Source organism: Ictalurus punctatus, chromosome 25 (genome assembly GCF_001660625.3).
Source record: "Ictalurus punctatus breed USDA103 chromosome 25, Coco_2.0, whole genome shotgun sequence".
Taxonomy (NCBI): domain Eukaryota; kingdom Metazoa; phylum Chordata; class Actinopteri; order Siluriformes; family Ictaluridae; genus Ictalurus; species Ictalurus punctatus.
Genome location: NC_030440.2, coordinates 12,251,455 through 12,275,430, shown reverse-complemented (window position 1 = coordinate 12,275,430; position 23,976 = coordinate 12,251,455). Strand labels below are relative to the sequence as shown.

Below are 23,976 nucleotides of genomic sequence, written 5' to 3'. Positions count from 1 at the left end.
GCTCATTTGATGAACATTAAAGGCGTACGCTCAGTTTACAGTGAATCTGTGGCTTTATTTAGGATGAAGTGAGTGCTGCTGCCTTTAGTTAGGCTTAATTAGACTAAATCTCAGAAAAAGAAAAAAAAAAAAAAAATCAATATTTGAAAGAATGAAAAGAAAAAAAACTAGGCTGCACAATAATGGATAAAATGATCAATCGCAATTCTTTTGCTCAAAACTAAATTTTTTACCACAGTTATTCAGAGAAACAAATAGTTTCATCACTTTTCAATCATTTTAAAAATCAACAAAAAATAGCATGGGTTCCACATTACACATTATTCCATCCATCCATCCTACACAGGGTTGTGGGGAGCCTGGAGCCTCTCCTAGGGAACTCCGGGCACAAGGTAGGGGACACCCTGGAGGGAGTGCCAACCCATCACGGGGCACAATCAAACACACACATTCACACATTATGGACAAATTGGAAATCAGCCTACAACGCATGTCTTTGGGCTGTCGTAGGAAACGGGAGTACCCGGAGGAAACCCCCAAAGCACAAGGAGAACACGCAAGCTCTGTGCACACAGGGTGGAGGTGGGAATCGAACCTCCAACGCTGGAGGTATGAGGCAAACATGATAACCATGAAGTCACCGTGCCCCCATTATACAGTTGCAATCAGAATTATTCGACCCCCGCTGAAAATCAGGTTAATTGTCAAAATTTACAGACTCTCAGCTGTTTGCAATGAACAAATCAATCAAAAGCAAGTGAAATAGTTAACAAATAACACAACAAATGCTTCAAGTGGTTTCCTGAAATTCAACTGAAAATGCAACTTATAATGACTTCTCCAGTTTCAAAATTATTCAACCCCCTGAATAGAATCCCTCACAACAGCATAAATATGCAAAACAGGTGTTGTCTCAAGCACACCTGATATAACTAATCAAGGGCTTCATTAGTCGCACCAGGCGTGCTTGAGCTGGAACACATGAAATACCTGAACTGGCTAGGGGCAGAAAATTAATGAAATACCTGGACGGGGCAGAAAAAGGAAGCTATTAACGGCTGCAAGCAGATTTCTGAGAAGGCAGGTTGTGAAAAACCCTCGAGTGACTGCAAAAGACCTGCAACAAGACTTGGTGGCAACAGGCACTGAAGTTTCAGTGAGCACAGTAAGGTGCGTACTAAACACAGAAGGTTTCCATGGCAGAACTCCAAGACGTAAACTACTGACCAAAAAGCACAAGAAAAGTCGCTCAAAATCATATAAATAAGCCACAGAAGTTTGGGGATTCTGTTCTGCGGCGCAATGAAAAAAAACTGGAACTTTTCAGCACGATGGATCAGCGGTACGTCTGGAGGAAGAAGAATGAAGAAAGAACACTCTGTCCACAGTCAAGCATGGTGGAGGCTCGGTGATGCTCTGGGGCTGCTTTGCATCCTCTGGCACTGGAAACCTGCAGCGTGTGGAAGGCAAGATGAATTCATGGAGCATCAGGAAATCCTAAGAGAAAACTTCATGCCGTCTGTGAGGAAGCTGAAGCTTGGCCGTCATTGGACTTTCCAACAGGACAATGATCCCAAGCATACCTCAAATTCCACCAAGGCTTGGTTGCAGACGAAGTGCTGGAAGATTCTACAGGGTCATCACAGTCACCTGACTTCAACCCCATAGAAAATCTCCGGTGGGATTTGAAGAAGGCGGTTGCAGTACGCAAACCCAAGAATATTACTGAACTGGAGGCCATTGCTCATGAGGACCGGGCTAAGATTCCTCAGGAACGCTGCCAGAAGATATACATCTTGTTTGCAGCAGGTCATAAGAGCAAAAGGGTGCTCAACAAAGTACTAAAGATGCTTGCCATGAAGGGGTTGCCATGAAGGTCATTTTTAAACTGGAGAAATCATTAAAGTTGCATTTTCAGTTGAATTTCAGGAAACCAGTTGAAGCAATCGTTTCAATTGCTTTTGTTTGATTTGATTTGTTCATTGCAAACAGCTGCAAGTCCGTAACTTTTGACAATAAACCTGATCTGCAATGGAGGTTGAATAATCAACTGTGCATTATTATTATTATTATTATTATTATTATTATTATTATTATTATTATTACTACTACTACATTGTACTACTTATTACTGCTATACAATCAAAATTTTATTTAATTTTGCATATTCTCACATCACACTGCGCAAGGAAATGTGACTATGGAACTTGTGATTTAGTGCATAAATGATTAAATAACAGAGGAAGCCAAAAAAATGTGATCAAATGTCATCAGCCTTAAAACCAGCAGCAGATTATAGGTACTTACACTGTGCCGTTTCCTTTGGGCAGCCCCAGCGCATTGACAGGTGGTGCAGAGGGTGTGGCCGGCAGCACTGACACCAAAAACCCAGCAGGTGATTGGGGCTTAGATGTGAAAGGGGATGAGCTGTCAGAGCGGGTGGGACTTGGGGTGACAGGAGGCGGCGGTGGAGGTGGTGGTGGGGGAAAGTCCTGCGGTGGACCACAAGGAGAAGTGACCGTGCTGGAGCTGAGGAAGGGTGGAGGAGGAGGAGGGAACGAAGGCGAGCCTGGTGACTCCATGCTGCCTCCTTTAGGCAACGGCTGGAAAGGCGGCAGGATGACACGGCCAAATGGCTTGTGGGTAGCGGAGGGCGAGAGCGGCGATACCAGGCTGGAGCCTGAGGAGGTGGAGGACTGGGTGGAGTAGCTCACCGAGCCACCGCTGGGGCTGCTGGGAGATTGGGCAGCGATGAACTGCTTTGGCCGAGCATAGTTGAACGTGCTCGTCTGCATGGTGCTGCACTCCAGCTCCTGGAAGGAGGGAGGAGGGGGAAGGGGCGGAGATAGAGGCGGGACGTCCTGGGGTGGCTGCTGCTGAGGAAGGGGAGGGGCTTTTTGCTCAGGCTGTTGCTGCTCGAATTGCTGCCACTTAACAGCTTCCTGCTGCTCTAGTAGGACCTGATCGTGGAGCTGCTTCAGTTGTTCTGCGTTCCTGCAGGATGGAATAGAAAGGAAACAGTAGATCAGTCGCTGCTCGTCCAAAAGGGGCAGGTGGGGCAGAGGCTCCATACATCAGCCATTCAACAAATGTTAATCTTCATAAAGTCTATTCTCAAATCGATACACTTTAAATGACATTGAAACACTAATTACCTCTTGTGAGTGATCAACAATTTAAATAATGTTAAAAGCCAATGTTCCATTGATTCGCTCACCTTTCTAGACGTTCATATAGCTTTATAGTTTTGATTGTGCCTAGTGGTCAAAAATAGGAACTGCACAAAACTCTAACATACTGTGTACACCCACTGGGGCAGGGCTACTCTAAAAATTCACTATTTAGTAGCATATAGCATAGCTCAAGTATGATTTCATTTTGTTTGAGGCTATGTCATTATTCATGTCACACTGCCTCACCAAAATCCATGCTCATAAGCTGCTGCTGAGGTCAATTAGTATTGTAAATATATATATATTTTTTTAATCAAGTACTCGACAGTGTATCCTCATTTGATTAGCTGGCATGACGAGACATTCGGCGAAAATGGCTCCTGCTTGGTTCCACTTCTGAAACTCCTCGATAAACTACATTTCTGATTCAGCTGAATGTGACGACTCATGCCGAGTGTCTTCCTGCTGTCAGAGATGAGACCTCTCCAGGCTGTAATCTGCACATACTTTATATGCGCCTACATCCTTCTACATCCTCCCCCTACATGTCAAAAATATGGCTCCAACTGTGCCACAGCCTTAAACTAACCTCACAACAATGTTCTGTAAGTGCCACTGTGATCAAGCACTGATGTAGCTCCTCTATAATTAGTTTCCTACTCAAAAAAAAACACACAAAACGTTGCTTTAACATGACATTCCGGAAATACTGACTGTTGTATGAGGCAGAGAGTAAGACCATAAGTGTTGTTCTGACATTCTGAAGATGTTTTTCATGTGATGGAGGGCCACACAGTCAGCTCTGGGAATAACATCAGCATTTTCAGGCTGTGCACAGAGCTCTAGGGTGTAAACACAAAATGGCTCTCCCTCTCAGAACCAGTCAAGATGTGGGTCATAAAACTCAAAGACTTTGTAGAATAGAGCGTATGCTTTAACTTTAACATTTTACAGTCAGGGAACCCTTTTTTTTTTTTTCTTTTTTTTTTAAATAAATCAATAAAACTATTCAAAAAAACTATTCAAAAGGCAAATTAAATGCATATAATTTTTTGCCTATTCATTAGACCCAGAGACTGTTTCCCCATTTTTGAACTTACCAGTCAAAGAAGCCATTTTTATTAAAAGTATCATTAGATTCTACAGAATTTTATAGACACAATAACTCGAAATAAGACACTAATAACTATGGCTCTGACATGATAGTAGAATAGGACGACTCTAGGTCTTACAGAAAGTGTGTGTGTGTGTGTGTGTGTGTGTGTGTGTGTGTGTGTGATTTTACACACACACACACACATACATACACACTTTTTAATACGTTCATTAGTCAAATGGAAAATAAATGCAGGCAGGTGGTTATTATTATTATTATTATTATTATTATTATTATTAATAATAATAATAATAATAATAATAAATTCTGCTGTTATACTGATAGATTTTGGTGTTAAATCCCAATATTAAATGTGTTTCACTACACACAATACACCTGAGCTCAGTGCAAAAGGACTTTGTACACTACCACACACAGCATATCAAACACTGTGGGTGTGACTGTAAAGCGCCAAGGACAGGTGTCAGGTGGACACTGGACCCTAAACCAATCTCATTATACGGCCCTAACCAGATTAAGTTAAGATGTTCCTTATCAGTCCCTCCAGGATTTTGCGATCACAGAAATGAACAATGAAAGGAAATTCTCTTATATCATCATGTACTCTCTTATATTATGAACTGCTATCAAATACCTATGATGAATGTATTCATTTAATTACCTCTTTAAATACGCTGATCAACTGCCATCCTTATTATAGCTCACACATGTAGACTAATTTTGTAGTATGACCCTGTGTGCTGTGTGTTTTGTCTAAATCCGTCTGCACCTGCATAAGTAGAAACCCGCCTACTACGCAATGCTGTTATCGAGGTGTATAAAAACTCCTGCTCTAGACGAAATAAACGGGATGTCTCTGTGAGCATGCATGTGTGAGTGTGTGTTCATTTTAAACCCCCCAGGCCTGAACGCTCCACGGTAAACCACACTTTCTCGCTCATAGCACAAAACTAAGAGTTAAGTGAAATATAAGGCTGAAAGGGCTGACGGAGATCTGAAGACATAAACTGAGATTCCTGAGATACTTGGAAATCTAACAAAACGCAAAATCAAGCAAACTCTGCAATATTCGGAGGAGCTTGCAATTCAAAAAAAAATTACTGCAGATTTTCGGCAGATTTGAGCCGAAATGCATCGCGTGACGTCATCACAACGCGCGTTCATCCGAAGCCCTCTTCGGTTCATGAGTACAGCTAAAAGGTCTCATTTACCAACAGACATCACTGTGAAAGAGCGTGCAAAACAATTTTATGTGATTGCAATTTTGCCAATTCAAATAGTTTTCCACAAAAGAAGCACAAAAAAAAAAAAAAAAAAACCTCAACTGCGGCACAAATTTTGAAAAAAGCCGCAGCAAAGCCAAGCATTTTTGTACAGCTCTTGTACTTTTGTATGCAATGTATGGACTAGGGATGGGCGAGATCTTCTCGTTTGCGATATACCGGTAGAAATTCTCCCCACAATGAGAATTAGTCTTCCCGCGATAATAACCATAAAGCCTAGTTGATGACGTGTTTCTGTGATGGTCTGCGACCCGTTCGCAGCTCACGTGCAGAGTGAAAACGAGTACGGAGGAAGGCGGACGTGAAGCCGAGGAGGAGTTTATCGCTAAACGAGGAGCTACCTCTGCAATCAGGAACTGGATCGGTTACAGAAAATCACTTTTACTTTTAGATCAGTGTTTATGTTCCTGACACTCTCAAGATCACAGCTATCACTTGTAGCCAAAAACAGTAGGACACGGTATTATTTAATATCGTCACTGATATCGTTATCGCAATAAATACCAGAAAATATGGTGATATAGTTTTAAGTCCATATCGCCCATCCCTTGTACAGACTGACTTATATTTATTTATAAGAGAGAGATCAAACTTCGAAGGCTGTACTGCCTGAAATACTGTCTATACAAGTTAAGCCAAAGTTAACATGCCTGTCCCTTAACAAAAACAGCAGCTGTATGGGGTATGTAAGGAAAACGTAGACTTTATGTACAGCTTGCTATTTACTGTTTGTTCAGCTAAAGTGAATACATCTCCGTGACGCCTCGTGGATTATCACAGCAGTTCATAAGCTGCGAATTAAAATGTTTGTTTTGCGGATAGGACGTTCACAAAACTGAAGGAACACCCTGTCCGATTTCCTGAATCATACTGAATTGAAAAGCTTTCTGGAACAAGCAGTTCTTCCATGTCATTGTAAACCTACTCAGGTGTAACCCCCAGAAGAACCTCTGTGACATTATTCTTTAAAAACCAAAGCAAACACTTCACAATGACCGAAAGCCGTACGGCAAGCAAGCAAGCTTCCTCTCTTTCATACCGGTTTATGTGTGGTATGAAGGCTGCTCCCTTTGCTCTGTCAGTAGACTCCAAGCACATTTTAGCCTAACTATTTCCAGATGTAGAGCAACTAGTCACTCTGGTTTCTGCTCTCTATTGTTTTTTTACTTTTTTAAAACTGATGGGGAAGCCCTCCCTCTCTCTCTCCCCCTCTCCCCCTCTCCCTCTCTCCTCCTGCAGCTGAAATGAGTCTGACAGACCTGATAAGACCTTAAAAACAGAGAGAAAAAGAGAAAGAAAGCACAGGGGGGAGAGAAAAAGCAGGACAGAGGTCGTGTTGTGCTGAAGGTGCTTTGTTCATAAAGAATGAAACAGATTTTTATATAAACGCAAAATAAAACTAAGGAAACAAATAGTGCATACGGCAGTGTTTATAGTCAGTGAGGAAAAGCCCTGAACCCACATCAGCCCTGGGGCCACTACCACAAAATCCACGTTTTCCACATAGAGTCCCTGAAACAACACACAATGGTGTCTTCTTTCTCTTTGTGTCTTTCCCTTCAACCCCTTGCTCATTTCCCTCCCCTCTCCTGCAGTGTCCGGAGTGTGTAACCACCGAAAGTGCACTTTTACAGGAATAGTTTGGCAGTGGCTGAAACGCACTCGGACTCAGCCCTCTGAGGCGCTTTGCTTTCATTCCTTTTTTGGTTCTGTTCTGAGCGCACATGCACAGATCATCTCACAAACACACACACACACACACACACACACACAAACGCACTCCCTCACTCCCTCACAGTGCTCTCCAGTACACCATTCAGACAAACGAGCAAAAAAATGACTGCATAAAATAAATGCCCATTCAAACAGAAATGACAACATTTTTAAATAATAGCATTTCCTCTCAAACTATGTGGCGAAATAATTTCACCCCAGTGGCTGCCATGTTTCAGCCCAAAACCTGGTTGCCTCTGCCAGGAGGTTCAGACTTGGCTATAGACACAGTAAAGCTTTCAGTAAGATGATAAGCCAAACACACTTCCATATCATTGCAGAAACAGCTAAAGAAACACACACGATGTTTTGCTAAATTAAAAATGTCTTGCTATCAGGATCTGAACCCTACTGAAAACCTGCAGTCTGAATTGATGAGCCACAGCCACATGCACAAACCTAAGAACATACAGTAAAGGAGCTTAAAATCTTCCAAATAGACCAAGATCCCACTACAAGTGTCTCCAACCTTGTTAGACATTACAGGAAGAGACGGTTTTATTTTAAATAAAACTATGTAATGTCCCTGTATGTCTGAACTCAAATCACTGATTGCATTTATTATTCCTTTTACATATTCATTTTCATGAAATGCATCAATATTTTGGAGGGTGCTGTACATACACTGGGATGAGAAAGTATTCAGACCCCTTTGGTTTTAAAGGTAAAAAATAAATTAATTAATTTAAAAAACACAAGCCATGATGTCCAAGGAGCTCTCTGGAGACCTCCACGATTTGCAAATTATGTGAAGATATAGACCTGGGCAAGAGCACAAATCCATTTATAACGCATTTCTAAAGTCTGGAACCACCATGATCCACCAGGGTGCTTCCTAGAGCTGGCTGTCTGGCAAAACACAGTAACTGTGCTAGGAGGGCCTTGGTCAGGGAGGTGACCAAGAACTCGATGGCCACCGGTATCTACAAATACCTCTCTTCTATTTTCAGGTCATAAAACCTAGAAGTTATTCATTAGCCATTATAGGTAGAAAAAAATGTATTACTCCACGTATCATCATATGGCCATCTTTATAATCCAGATCATCCTTTTAGTGGATTCAATTGAAAGCACAATACTTATTCAGACATTTCATCTACATTCTTCCAACCTTGCGCGCTCGCGCTCTCGCTCTCTCGTTCGCGCTCTCTCTCTCTCGTTCGCACTCTCGCTCGTTCTTATGGCTTGTTATGGGGCAGGAGAAGGCGATGGAGCAGAGAGATCAGGGAGGTGACCAAGAATCCAATGGCCACTAAGAGTTTCAGAAGACCTTTTCAGAGAAGGGAGAACCTGTCGGAAGGACAACCATCTAAAAATGGTCCATCAATCAGGCCTTTATGGTAGAGTGGCTAGACGGAAGCCACTTCTTTGTAAAAAACATATTTACAGGACAAAAATTTTACTTCTTGAGCTGAACTCCAAGCACTACATCTGTCTAAAATCAGGTACTGCTCATCAACTGGCTAATACGATCCTAGTGATGCATGGTGGTGGCAACATCATGCTATGTAGGTGCTTCTCAGCAGCTGGGATGGGGAGACTGGTCAGAATTGATGGAAGTAAAAATGCAACAAAATACATAGAGGTCCCTTGAAGAAAACCTGCTCCAGAGTGCACACGATGCTCCCCATCCAATCTGATCGAGCTTGAGAGGATCTGCCAGGAAGAATGGAACACACAGACCAAATCCAGGTGTGCAAAGCTTGTAGAGACTTACCCAAGTGAACACGAAGCTGGAATCGCTGCCAAAGGTGCTTCTACAGAAGTACTGAATAAAGTTTCTGAATACTTAGAGAGACTTCAGTTAGCAATTAGCAAAATTTTCTAAAAACTTGCTTTCACTTGGACATCATAGTTTATTGAGTTTAGATTAATGGCAAGACAAGTTATTTAACCCATTTGATCTTCATTCTATAATACAAATAAATAGGCAAAAACTGAAGGGGTCTGAATGCTTTCCAAACCCACTGTACATACAGAGAAAACCGCTTGCTCGCTTTCTTTTCATGAGCCTGGGCTAATTCTGTGAATGATTTTCATTAACTCCTTACACTGGGAGCAATGACGTATATTCTCATTCTCTCTCTCTCTCTCTCTCTCTCTCTCACATCATCCCTTTTAGGTCAGAAAACAAGCTCATCTCTCCTTCATCCCTTTTCCTCCCCTTCATCTCCAAAAGATGTTTCGCGTGTCTGAAACTACAAGGCGCTTCTAAAAATATCCTTTCCTGTGTTCCTGGGCTATTAATAACATCCATTATATAAACCTCACCTTCTAAAAATACCACTCTCCTTTTTTTATTTTTTTTAGGTCTTAAAAAACAGATGCTATTTATTTGCCTTAAAAGGTGGAGAAAGATGGTCATTGCATGAGCCAGATCATTCTTTCAGGTGATTACAGGAACTACTTAAGACTCAATCCTAATTCAGACATTTCCACATTTCTATTTCTCTCTCTCTCTCTCACTCTCTCTTATGTTCCCTGATGGTTTGTGGCTTGGTGAGGCCAGAGAAGGAGACGGAGCAGGCCTCCTTGTTGCCATGCCGATGGAGCAGTGTTGTTAATTTGCACTTCGGTCCAACAAACTACTCCATTATTTTACACACAAACACATCACCATTCACCACCCCCTTCTTATTTCTTCTTTTTTTGGGTCCATCCTTCACTTTCTGCACATACCTCCTCCCACGCTGCTCTCTCACTGATCTGCTGAATCTTTTCTTCTTCTCTCTGCTCATCCAAGCAGCAACGCTGAGCAGACAGTTCAGGAAACTGCTGTATTAGCTACACTTCCCCGCTGGGTATCGAAACCAGTTTAGTGAGAAGAATTGTAGAGGAAAAAAGGAGACTGTTTTCTTAAGCCTTTTTGTTTTTGCATTGTGTGGTGGAATAAATGGGATATAACACCACATTTCAAGTTATGCATATGCATGTCTATTGTGACTGACACTTATTAGCAACGTGACCTTTAAATACACGACAGAACCAGGACTGGTTAATTAGTTCATCAGTCATATGATACAAGATGCGGTCATGCATATAGGAAATCACTAAGTCAAGCCTGAGTGGTGGGGGTCACTTAATGTCCCACCTCACACTGTTTGTCTTAATATTATTGCCAGCCTGTGAACTTTAGAAGGGCAACATTTGCCTCCCTGCTTCATTTCCCCTATAGATCTTTATCCCTAATAGCCTGCATCCTTCCTGAAGACTTTGCTGAGACAGATCATTCTGAGATTTTAATGACTATTGTTTCAGACACCAAGCCACCATGGACTGCTGCAGGTCAGTGTGTACTGCTGCATGTGACTCAACGGTTCCTCCAGGAAGTTGCAATTTTGCGATCTCAGAAAATGAACACAAAAGCAAGCAAACTCCACAATATTCAGAGGAGCTTGCCATTTTTTCTAAATGGATCGCAGATTCTCCACAGATTTGGGCTGAGACGGGTCATGTGACATCATCACCACAAGTCCTCTGGAATACACTGCGTCAAACATGAGTACAGCTAAAAGGTCTCGTTTACCAACAAATATCACTGCGAAAGACAATGCAAAACAAATTTCGTGCAATTGCAATTTCGCCAATTCAAGTAGTTTTCAGCAAAAAAAAAAAAAGCACCAAAAAGAAAGTACGCCTGACTAAAGGCACTCGATGTAGTGCACTACAAGCGTTATCCCTAACCCTAACTCCAACCCACGGCTTGGACTAAAACAAAGAGCTCACGTGAGCTCACGGCATCAGCACTTCTTTCTTTTAAATGCGTTACACTGTATAGACATAAACATACATATAGGAACATAGTGGTTAGTGGTTAACATGCTTGCCTCACACCTCCAGGGTTGGGGGTTTGAATCAGCGCTTGCACTCTGTGCGAGTGTGGAGTTTGCATATTCTCCCTGTACTTCATGGGTTTCCTCCGGATACTCCAGTGTCCTCCCGCAGTCCAAAGACATGTGTTGTAGGCTGACTGTGCATGAATGTGTGTGTTTGTGTGTGTCGCTCTGTCTTTTTGCCACTCTGTGGGCGTGACCGTGGTGAGTGCCGGCTACCGTGACGTCACGTGCATACCCTCTATACTGTACAATACTATACTCATGCTTTGAGGAGGAAAATATACATCACTCATCACAGTTAAGTGGCTAGCTAGACGCTAACAAATGACAAACATGGAGCATCCAAGGAAAAGGCATCACTCCGAGCTCCGACTTCTGTGGCAAGTCAAATACCACATGTGTTGATCAGAGAGACAGGCAAATAACTGCACAATTACTCTGTGTGTGTGCATGTAGTGGCAGAGCAGGAAATAGCTGCTGGAAGACAGGAAGTTGTTGAGTGTAAACAGCTGATGATCACTGGAGTCCATTTGTAAACAGAAACAGGGTGCAAAAGTAATTGCATGTGTGTGTCTGTGTTTGTGCAAGTTCATCTGTTGGTAATGATCATCAAGTTTGACATCCGTGCTACAAACAGGTGCATTTCAAAGAGCAACAGAATTAAATTAAGAAGAAAAAAAAAAACCCTAAGTAAATCAATGTCCATAATGAACACGGTAATGAAAAGCAGGAAGGATTTATTCCCCCATTTTATTCCCAGGATTTATGGACAAATAACACGAACGCAGCGAAAACAAACCTGGGAGCACTTTGTTCCAGCATACTACAGATACGAAGACGCGCTCGAGCCGAAACACGTCTCGTTCCCAGACTACGTAGACGCTCTCAGACTAAACCGTGTGTGTCACAGTTGTGAAGAAGCTCATGATAAATGACACAGCTGCACTCCCCTCATCACAAATCACACCTTTCCGTCACAGTTACATCTTCATGACATCACCGCTCCCTGAACGCTGGAGCTGCTCTGAGGCAGACTAAGCTATGACTAACAGTCTGTCTCAATCTGTTCGAATTTTTCTTACCAGTTATGAGTCAGAATTTTTTAAGAATTGTGTTGGATTGACTGGAACCTAGAAATTAATATGATCGTTTAACTGAAATGTCTGTTTCGTTTCAGACTTCATGCCTCGTCATATATCCTCTTTGTCATTGACGTTCAGATTATGAGCCGGTGAAGGCTTAAAATATCCAAACAAGAAAATGTACAAGGACTCCAATCAAGCATTTTCACCTTGAAACGTGCAATAATGCGTTTTTGATAGCTCAGTCTCCCTGATACTTTACCAAGAACCAATAAAAACAAGAGAAGCCATCCCAGAAATTCTAATGGTTTCCACTACAAATACTGTTACAAACCATCAGCCATCCATTAAAATCATTACCGCCACTAATCCTTAATGGTTTCTACTACAAATACACTTACAAACCATCAGCCATCCATTAAAATTATTACCGTTACTAATCATTAATGGTTTCCACTACAAATACACTTACAAACCATCAGCCATCCATTAAAATCATTACCGCCACTAATCCTTAATGGTTTCTACTACAAATACACTTACAAACCATCAGCCATCCATTAAAATTATTACCGTTACTAATCATTAATGGTTTCCACTACAAATACACTTACAAACCATCAGCCATCCATTAAAATCATTACTGTTCTCGATCCTTGGTGTCCAAATGCCACCATTAGAAGGAAACAAATTACCAGTACAGACCCAAAGGACCATTAGAGTTTCCATTAAAACCAATACAATTCCAATTCTAACCATTAACACCATTACAAATTCTATGAAGGTTTCTATTGTTTTTTTTCAGCAGGGATCACTGACATCTAGACAAATCCGTAATAATGTAAACGAAGTCCAGTTAACGTTTGGCTTTCCGATTCTTGACAGAACACATACATTATATTTTATTATATTAACAAAAAATATATTAAATAACTTGATATAACAAAAAAGAATAAAGGTTTACAGGAATACCGAGTTTAAATGCATGTTATTAAGGTGCACAGAACAGAAAAATGACTAGCACTCTTAGACAGTCTTAGATTTGTATGATGTTTGGTGATTTAGAGGTTTGATCACACTGAAAATTCATCATCATTTTTAGCTCTTGAACTGCTTTTTTAGCCCATTCTACTTCCTGTTAAACCAGTCTCACGAAGCCCCTCCACCCCGGCATTCTTTGATTGCAATAAAAATGAAGGCCTAGAACGTTTTGGCAAGCCTCTTGAGTCACTTTGGATTTTCTCATCACACACACACACACACATATATACATACACACACACACACACACACACGTCTGCATGGTCTCACCCGGAGTGAAACAAGATTTCCTACATGTCTGAGAGTAATAACAGCCCTGTCAGTCAGGAGCAGTCTGGCACACTCACCCCAATAAAACCCTGATCTGTCATTTTCCTACTCAATCACTGGAATCCTCAACCATCCAACACTACACTCTATAACCTGACCCGACACCTCTGACAAATATGTTATTCACCTCCTGTACTTCAAAAAGCTAAACACTCACTTCCCGCCACTAAAAGGCATTATCCGAGCTTGTTCCTGCCTGACCCAAATCTGATCTCCGTCTCAGGCTCCCACCCAAAACCCCATGTGCTGGCTCCCTGTATGTCCTGGCTCTGTGCTCTGCTCTCCTTCCACAGAGATGCAGGGAAAAACTTTCCACAATCTCTCTCTTTCCTTCTTTGCCATCTCATCCTTTTCTCTCTCCTCCTTCAGTTCGAACGGCTTCGACGATTAACGTTCCAGCACCCCGCCCTTCAACCCCATGCCCTCTCTCTTTTCTTTCTGCTCACTCACTCGCTCTCTCATACAAACCTCTCCTCTTGCACATGGTTCACCTTTCTCTTCTGTTGCATTATACAACTTTTCTCATTCTCCTTGTCCTACTAACCATCCCCCCCACTCTCTCTCTCATTGTAATTGCTTACACACCACATAAAATAGATCCAGACTGTTTTCTTTTCACCCTCCTTTTAGAAGCAGCATGGAGCATGGCTCACTGAGACTACAATTTCTCTCTCTCTCTCTCTCTCTCTCTCTCTCTCTCTCTCTCTCTCCTGGTAATCCCATTTGATGGCGATGTCTCCTCGGCCGTTACAGAGAGGAATGTCTTCGGCTCGCATTCCTCTGGGTCCCATGCACACGCACTCTCAATAGAGAGACAGAGAGAAAGGAAAGGAAACCAATCTGAACAGGGTTGAAGTCAGCCAGCGAGAAAACGTTACGAGAGCCAAACCCTCGGTCAGCACCCCACTGGCATGAAAGCAGTTAATACAAAGGCCTTTTATAAACTAAGCCAACTCATCATCATCATCATCATCATCATCATTCCTCATTACTGTACCAACCAAAGACTGTGCAGTGCAGGACAGAGCTACATTTCAAGACCTCCTGGAAGAGTTCATTACTGCTCTGGGCTGAGTTTCCAAAAAAACAAAAAGCATAATCTAATCTGACAGAACAAGCGCCACATTAAGCTCTGTACAAGTTCTCTTAAACGTTATGAGGATTTTAGGAAACTTTCCCCCTATCCAACACTATTCCTTAGACTCCTAACTTTCTCTTGTTCTCATTGCAGAGATTTCCCCCATAAACAGACCCTAAAGCAATGAATGATTGATAGATTAGATAGATTAGATAGATACACACATACACACACGTTACTGCATGTGTGTGAGGTCAATCTACTGTACCTGGCGTGTAGATAGGATGGAGGTGTATCTACCTTCTCCTCCTCACATCTCATCTCATCTCATCTCATCTCATCTCACATCATGTCCCTCTATTTCTTTCTGTCCCATTATAATGCACTCAGTATGACTGAACCATCACATCACTCCAAAACCAAACAAGTCTGCATTTAAGCCGCTGGAGGACGAAGTGACATTTAATAAAGGATGCATCTGACACTGTGTATTACTTTTTACAGAAAGGTAAAGTTTGTACCTTGACTCTTTCCCGCAGCGCGCACTTCAATCCTGGAGCTCCTCAGCAGTGAAAACGGAGTTGTGTGTGTGTATAAATATGTGAGAGTGTATGTGAGAGTGTATGTGAGAGTGTGTGTGAGAGTGTGTGTGAGAGTGTGTGTGTCAGCCAGACGCTACAGGTAGTAGTGCTTCTTTATATGTGCGCGCGCCTGAGTGACTCTGAGTCGGTCTCGCGCTCCCTCTGGCCGCTATGCGCGTGCCTGACTCACACAGCAGTGCTGCCTGCACTCTCACTCACTGTAAAAGACCTCCCTTCATAATAAAAGCTCGCCTGCTCCCAGTGTTCCAGTCGTGTCCAAGCTCTTGGGTTGGTCGGGGATCGGGGGAATATGTTATATTTTCGGTTTAAATTTTAAAATAAATAAATAAATAAAAACACTGTAACTCGATTATATAACATAATGACATAAAACATTTTTTATTTACTTTAGTACTTGTTTTATTTGTTATTTTTTTCATAATTATGTTAGATGGCTAGTTACAACTGTCTGCTAGTGAGCTAACATAGCCTTAGATAAAGAAAGACTACTTGTGTATTAAAATTATAACCTGGCGACTGTTCAGGGATAAATGCTTATTCAGTGTATTCAGTAAATTAGGTGTACCAAACAATCACTAAAAAATAATAATAATAATAATAAGGATTATATCTCATCATTGTTGTGAGGTGAAAATGAGGATCCATATTAAGGATCCTTTCATCTGGTGCACTTGAGTGCATTTAGAGTTTTCAGACGGAAAAAAACACCTCTCAACTCGCGTACATGTATAAAAGACAGACTAGACAAACGTAGGAAGTCATATAGAGCCATGAAAATACAAAGTAGATACACAGTACTGTGCAAAGCCAAAAAAATGCCTCCAAACAAACAATACAAAGAACAATAATCAATAATAAACCCCCCAAAATGTGTGACACTCCTTTGCTTGGATTGAAAAAAAAAAAAAAACAGCCTGTACAGGATTTCGCAGACGTTTTTTTGTGATTGCTGCAACCAAAAACGCATGATTTTGCTGCAGCTTTTTTCAAAATTTACGGTGTATCTTGCAGAGTTTTCTGTGGTTTTCTGCGGAAAAACTACTCGAAGTGGCAAAATTGCAATTGCACGAAATAATTTTGCATGGTGTTTCGCAGTCATGTTCGACGCACGTCAATTGAAGAGGGCTTCGGATGAATGCGTGTCGTGATGACGTCACATGACACGCCTCGGCCCAAATCTGTGGAAAATCTGCTGTAATTTTGAAAAATTGCAAGCTCCTCCGAATAGATACAGTACATTTTAAAATGGCTGCAGTTTGCTATCATATGGATAATTTTCCGTAATAGTGCAGCCTGAACCACAAGTCATTGCTGTAGTGAATTATTCCATTTTGTTATGTAGTGACGCGACGGCTTGAAGGCAGACCGATATGAGTAAGGCACCGCTCAGGTTGTACACCTCTACCAACATAATAGATCAGGCCAGTTCTTTAAATCTGGCCCTCAAGGTCCACTGTCCTTCAGAGTTTACCTCCAACCTCAAACACAATTTTTACAGGAGAATGCTACTACAGAGGAATTACATTCACTGATGCTCAAGAAAGTAACACGATACATTAAAAGCCAGGGGGGTGTAAACTTTTTAACAGGATGATTGGTGTAAATTGTTTTTTTTTTTTTTTTAAACAGGTTATTTTTTCATTTAGTTCTGCCCTTCAAATGCTAAATACGATAGTTACATGTCTCCCAGAAGACAAAATACTAACGATTTACACAGATCATCCTGTTCAAAAGTTTACACCCCCCTGGCTCTTAATGTATCGTGTTGCCTTCTTGAGAGTCAGTGAATGTTTGCACCTTTTGTAATACTTGTGTACGAGTCCCTCAGTTGTCCTCAGAGCATCATATAATCACTGTTGGAAAGGGCTCAAATATGCCGAAGATGCTGGAAAAGCAGAGAATGTGCAGGACCTGGAGGATTTTCCTGAAGAACAGTGGGCAGTTTAACTGCTCAGGACAAACAAGGGACTCATGAACAACTCTCACAAAACAAACACATCATGTCCTCGATAATCCAGGTAACGACACACAGTTTTAAGAATCAAGGGTGTGTAAACTTTTGAACAGGGTAATTTTTTATAAATTCAGCTATTATCTTGTCTTGTGGACTATATGTAAACATCTGTTATGTGAAATAGATTATTCACAGGACTAAATAAAAAACAACATGGGATTTTTATGATCCTCTTATTTTGTTAACAGTATTAAGATTTATCAGATTCTACAAGGGGTGTGCAAACTTTTGGGCACAACTGTATTTCTGTAAAAATTTCAGGTTTGTATCTGGTCCACCACCAGAGATATAAAAACCCTAAAGTGAAGGAAATTGTTTTTTTAAATTGCACTTAAGAAAAAAAAAGAAAAGAGAAGTCTGAAACCTGAAATGTTCTGCATGCACACTATACTTGCCTAGGTACCCCACCTAAAAAAATTTAAGACTCAGACTAGAACCCTTCCCGTTATAAACTGACGCTGAAAGTAGAACTGTGAGCAATCTTGAGCGTTACATTTGGACTTAAGTTCTAAACAACAAGAATGTGCAAAAAAATGTATATATGTCCATGAACCTCGTAATGTGCTCCAAAGATCAGTTTTTATTCCAAGGAGCTATAAGGACCTTCCTGAGCCAAGATATGGAGAGTTCCTGTAAACAGCTATATAACCAAATCTCATTGTGTGCCTTGACAGAAAGATGGCCTCGTAGTTAAATCAAGTAAAATAAACTCTAAAAAAGCTTTTGCAATAACAATACATAAAGGTAATCACTCAAAAAAAAATGAGGAAAATTAAAAAAGGTCAAGCAACCTGCACTGGACCAGTTGAGATGGACTGACCCTACTGTGTCATCACAATCAGACCCCATCAGTCAGTGAACATGTGTACCTGTTAGCATTGAATATAACAGCGATAGTTATAAAAACTGTGTGAAAAGCACTAGCAATCTACACATGATTAGTCCTAAATGATTATAATGATTTTATCATAGGTTAATATCTTATTTTGTTTTTGATTGAATCACCACTATTTTTGATTTTAAAGTGTCACCAAAATGTCTGTCTTATTAATTACATCACAGATATAAGACTTGTTTGCAAGAAACACATATGCCAACACATATGACACACACTTTACTGAAACACATAACCTGCCAACTGTCATCGCTAAGTCACTGATTGACTTCACCCGGAAACAATGCAATTCCCTGAGCTGCGCGTGTATGAATCCCTTTGTGTGTGTATGTAACCTGTCCCACATACCATGGGGCTCTCAGCGGACTGGAGGCTTTTAGATTCTCAAACAGAGGATCAGGAAAGTCTTTGTGTTTCCATTCTGTCAGCATCCAAGTGTCCTGCTGTGCCGTGTCTCATTTAAAACATTGCATATTTCTGAACTCTCTACTTTGTTATTCATTCTCTCTCTCTCTCTCTCTCTCTCTCTCTCTCTCTCTCTCTCTCTCTCTCTCTCTCTGCTAACATACAATCAACATTTTCACTTTCTCCACTTCATTTTCAAGCTTGTGTTTCTCTTTAACTTCGCTTCAGAGCAAGTTTACCACAATGATCTTGACGGCTTGTTACACAACTACACCGATTCATATTGTGGATGTGTCTTCTGCAGAGCTGCTCTGTTTCCTGTGCCCACTCTCAATCCATCTTCCTCGGCATCTCTGTCTCCTCCTCAGGCTTTCCTTCCTCTCAGCCAACCCTAAAAACTAGCAAACTGTGACCTCATTTCCCCTTTCAATCTTGACAACGTGTCATTCAGGCTGCCAACTCACCCGATGTTCTTCACCCAGATATAATACAAGATAGATACACTATGTAGTCAAAAGTATGTGGACACCTGACCTTCACACCCATATGTACTTCTTCCTCAAACTGCAACCACAAAGTTGGAAGCACACAACTGTATTGAATGTCTTTATATGCTGTAGAATTACAATTTCCCTTCTCTGGATTTAAGAGGCCCAAAGCTGTTCCAGCATGATGATGATCTTGTGCACAAAGCGAGCTCCATGAAGACATGGTGTGTTAAGTTTGGAGCGGAAGAACTCGAGTGTCCTGCACAGAGTCCTGATCTCAACCCCACTGAACATCTTTGGGATGAACTGGAACTGGATCCTCCTCATCCAACATCAGTACCTGATCTCACAAATGCTCTTGTAGATATATGAACACAAATCACCACAGCCACGCTCCAAAATCTAGTGGAAAGCCTTCCCAGAAGAGTTGAGCTTATTATAACAGCAAAGGAGGACAAAATCAACAAGCACATATGAACGTGATGCTCAGGTGTCCACATACTTTTAGCCATATAATGTACACCATTACATTATTTTGTTAAGTTCAATAAATTGTTCTGACTGTTTTTGAATGTTGAAATAAATGCCATCATGGCACTGATAAGTAACTAACAACCTAAGATACAAATGTACAAATGATGAATGAAACACCCATGCATTTATAGGTTTAGCCAATTCGGATCAGAACCCTGCCCATGACACAACCTATGTAAACAATACTATCTGTAAGTAGGCTATGTGATATGGAGTTCGCACCTCACAATACCTGTATTCCCATATTATATGTACATTAGTCTATTACGGAGTTAAATTAAAATACATTACATTAGAGTGCACTGAACACAGCAAGATATGATTGTACACTAATGACTGAGAATCAACATTTGAAAACCCTGCACTAAAATGCAATTTCCCAGTGTAAAAAGCATAGATTACTGCGGGAGAAAATGTAATATAGCGTGTGGATGTACTGGCCTGTGACTGTTCACAGGAGAATGACGTTCCCTCATCAATGAATGAAACATATTCATTGTAGTTATGTCATATATGTCATGTGTCAATGTCGTTATGTCAATGTCATTCCCAGAATATGTTCTGCGAAACACTTCTCCTGCATTATTACATCTCGTCTCGTGCACTAGACATTGTTATTTCATCTGCATCCTATGCTGCCATGGGTCCATTCCATTTTATATGTCCATCCATTCATTTTCCATACTGCTACACAACCACACATCCTTCCACACAATATGGACGATTCGGAAATGTCAATCAGCCTACAACGCAAGTCTTTGGACTGGGGGAGGAAACCAGTGTACCTGGAGAAAACCCCTGAAGGGGAAGGTGCAAACTCTGCACACACAGAGAGAAGGCAGGATTCGAAACCCCAACCCTGGAGGTGTGAGTCAAATATATTAACCACTAAGCCAGTCTTTACACTGCATAATAATAATCATTTGTTAATTCTTAAGTGTTCAGTCATTCTTCTTTAGGAAGTTCAATCCATGCCCAAGTACAGTCGAATACTTCTTTCTAGACATGTTTTAACTAAACCTAGACATGTTTTAACTAAACCTCTGATAAGCAGCTAGAAACTTTACTTTGTGCATATTTAAAAATAATAATAATAAAAGCTAGCAGTGAATGTTTAAAAAAAAAAAAAAAACCCATAACATAACAGTCACATTTCAATGAAAAAAAAGATTTGTAGAGGTGGGCGCATACTTGTGATTTAACATCAACTAGGCAAGTATGTCATAACTATCAAAATGTCACCCCAGCCTATGCAATAAAGCCCATAGGTCTAATTTAGTCTTGTATAAAACTCACTATTGCATGGTGTACGTGCCTCAGTAAAACACTGCTGTGCATGTCCCCTGTTAGTTCTTGCACATATTTTCCTCTGTAACACACTTACTCTTTCCACAAACCATTCCTAGCCTTCAACCACACGCAACGCCTCTACAAGAAAGTGATTGTTAATACACCATTAACCGCTTTACAAGCTACACCTCATAAAGCGAACCCTGCTGCTGATGTGAACAGTGCTGAGTCACATGAGAGGTATGTGTCTGGGCCTGACCAGCGTGCTGGCGCTTTACATCAACTATAAGCAGTAGAGCTTTCCTGCTATTAATGTGTGACACTGACTTCATGGTAAATGCTCGCACATTTTCTGTATTCTGACCAGAAGTGATGCTTCATTCTTTTCATTCATAGTTTTTCTCAGATACTACAACTCAGACAGAAATGATTCACCTGGAACATTGTTTGAAGTCTGATTTATCTAAAAGCAGATACATCATCATACATTACAACACAACATCATACAAATTCCCCACCTCGGGGCTGGAGAGAGCTGGCTGGTGGATGGGAATTGGCAATTGACAGAATTGGGATGAAAAATATATACTCAAGCTTATAGCTGAGCAGTCTGGGGTTTATGGATCTTGCTCAGAGGCCCAGCAGTGAACTCACAACCTTCTGTTCACCAGCACAGAACCTTAACGTCTGAACTATCAGTGTATAATTATATACTTGCAATCCTTACTCTACCATCTAAATAAGCTTTGTAAAATGTCATGCTTGGAAACAAAGCCCTTAATCATAAACACTGTCACTTGGAGCAACGTCTTCCAACTTCAGCTCGACGGATGGCATGCAACCGTCTTAAAACTGACCACATCTCTGCCACGTGTCTGACCGAACAGAGAGACTGTACCGAGACGCTGAACCTTCTTATAATAGAAACGTGACCGATATACAACCTCACTAGAACGCCGTATGCACAGTGACCACATTGTAAGCTGCCGTTTTTATTAGTTTAAAGCTAAATAAACCGTAGCATAACCTCAAAAACCAGCAAAGGTCACCACACTTCTAATAAAGTTTCAGTAATGTATGAATTAGCAGCAGTGCAGCACACAGAAAGTCAAATGCATCCAAATAAACTAGACAGTGCTTCATGGACGTGTGCAAAATTGTTGAGCAGGAGAAATCAGTGGGAACTGGGAAATCTAGAAAGAAATTAGAGATGCCAGTGGGGGAGAAAAAAAAAACAGTTTGAGAGCATGTGAACCACAGTTTGCTGCAGTTGTCTTTGGTCTCTGTAGCAACAGCCCCACAGTGGTGGGAAGGATTTTGTGAAGACTGCGCTCTTTTAATCTGAGCGGAATGAGAGCAATGCAGCCAGCAAGTCCTGCTGCCACTGCCAAGTATGTCCACATGCAATGTCTAGTTCTTTAAGAAGAATTAAAGGCTTGACCGGATTTGTCGACGTGTGGCCCTCAGCTGAACGTCTTCAAGCTTAAACTGCTTTAAGGCCAGTCTTAACTAACTAATAGTAGACGTTTCACAAATGAACATAATGACTGAAAAGATCTCTCCTCTAACCTTCATTTAGGCTCTACCAGACATAAACGAGACTAATTTGATGTCAAATGACGTGTTTTGTTATGTGTTGCAGTATTTCAGGTGTGTGTGGCCCAGATCCTCAATGCCTGGTCATGAATTCATCTCTAGCCCTAGGCATTGAGTACACTGACCCCTGACCTGAGGTAGTGCGTGCTTGTAGGCTGTCTTCACCTTGACAGGTTTCAGCATGTTTTTATTTCACAGCTTCATACATCCAGGACTCAGGCACAGTTTCTGAGCTACCATTTACTATCCATTCGTATCCAAAATCTATTTTAGTGATATACGGTATATAATGTATAGATTGAAAAGGCTAAATACCTTCCATAAAAAATTCTGAGCAGCATTTTCAGTGTCCTCTTTTGCTTTAAAAAACACTCACAAGCCTTCCTCTGTCTAGAAATCCACCGCACCCCTCTATTAAAGCTTTGAATTCTTAGTGGATGCCTTTTGGGAAAATGTGCAAGGCTGTGCAGCTTTGTTCATCGTTGTAGGCAGAGCTAATTTATTAACGGAAACTACAGGGTGTCCCAAAAGTCTCCATACATAGGGGAAATTAACACTTTTTAGGAAAATGTCTTCCAAAATTTTTCATACTTAGTTTATATTACGTATATTTTTTTCAGATAAGCTTTAAAAAGGTCTTTGACAGAAGAAGAACGTATTGAAATCATTCTCATGGCTGGATCGGGAAGCTGTCGTAAGGTCACGATGGAAAACAGGAAACATGGCAAGCAAAAAGACTGGAAGTGTTGCGGAGCAACCGAGAAGTGGACGTCCACAAACATCCACTGACGAAGGCAAGACCCATGTGGTGTTGGAATACATAGTCCCCTATGTATGGAGACTTCTGGGACACCCTGTAGTGAGATGCACTGCGCAGTGTTTCATAGGTATCTTTAAAGCGCATCTATTATGGTTTTAAAACGTGCCTAATTTTGTTTAAAACCTCTCATACAATAGATTTGCATGCATAAAGGTCAAAAAAAACTTTAATGTGCTCATAATTTAAACTGCAGCATTATCTTTTTTCTCCCCAGTGTCAAAAACAACTCGTTAAATGATCCGTTCTAAATGATTCATTCTTTTCTCCTCCTTTCAGAGAACATACTCTGCTCTGATTGGTCATATGTCCCAGTCTGTTGTGATTGGTCTACCGCTGTCAGCGAGCAGCCGATGAAGACCAGAGGCGGGGCTTTTTGTTACAAACCTACATAGGTTAGTACAGGAAGTAAGTCTGGAATTACTGATGACACTGCTCAGACAGCTGTTCAGAATCGGTTCCTTCTTTTGGGAGTCAATAACTCTGTCCTGCGCTTTGATTTTTGAAACTTTACAGTTGTTTTTACATTCACTAACAGCTCTATAACACACTACATGAAAGGAAATATCTGAAATACCATAATAGGTCCACTTTAAATGTATGTGATCGTTACAGGTCCACA

The 23,976-nt window shown here is 41.1% G+C and overlaps 1 protein-coding gene across 6 annotated transcripts in view; it reads right to left on the bottom strand.

Moving 5' to 3' along the window:
• The window catches only part of palld (palladin, cytoskeletal associated protein), a 106,317-nt gene that overhangs the window by 17,224 nt on the left and 65,117 nt on the right, over window positions 1-23,976 (bottom strand). For 4 of the 6 annotated variants that reach the window (XM_017455637.3, XM_017455640.3, XM_017455639.3 and 1 more), the window contains one exon: window positions 2,308-2,994. In XM_017455637.3, coding sequence (XP_017311126.2) covers window positions 2,308-2,994 — 687 coding nt within the window. Of the gene's footprint in view, window positions 1-2,307; window positions 2,995-14,220; window positions 14,241-15,234; window positions 15,425-23,976 lie in introns of those variants that run through there. The other 2 variants (XM_053675729.1, XM_053675728.1) reach the window with 2 other exon arrangements.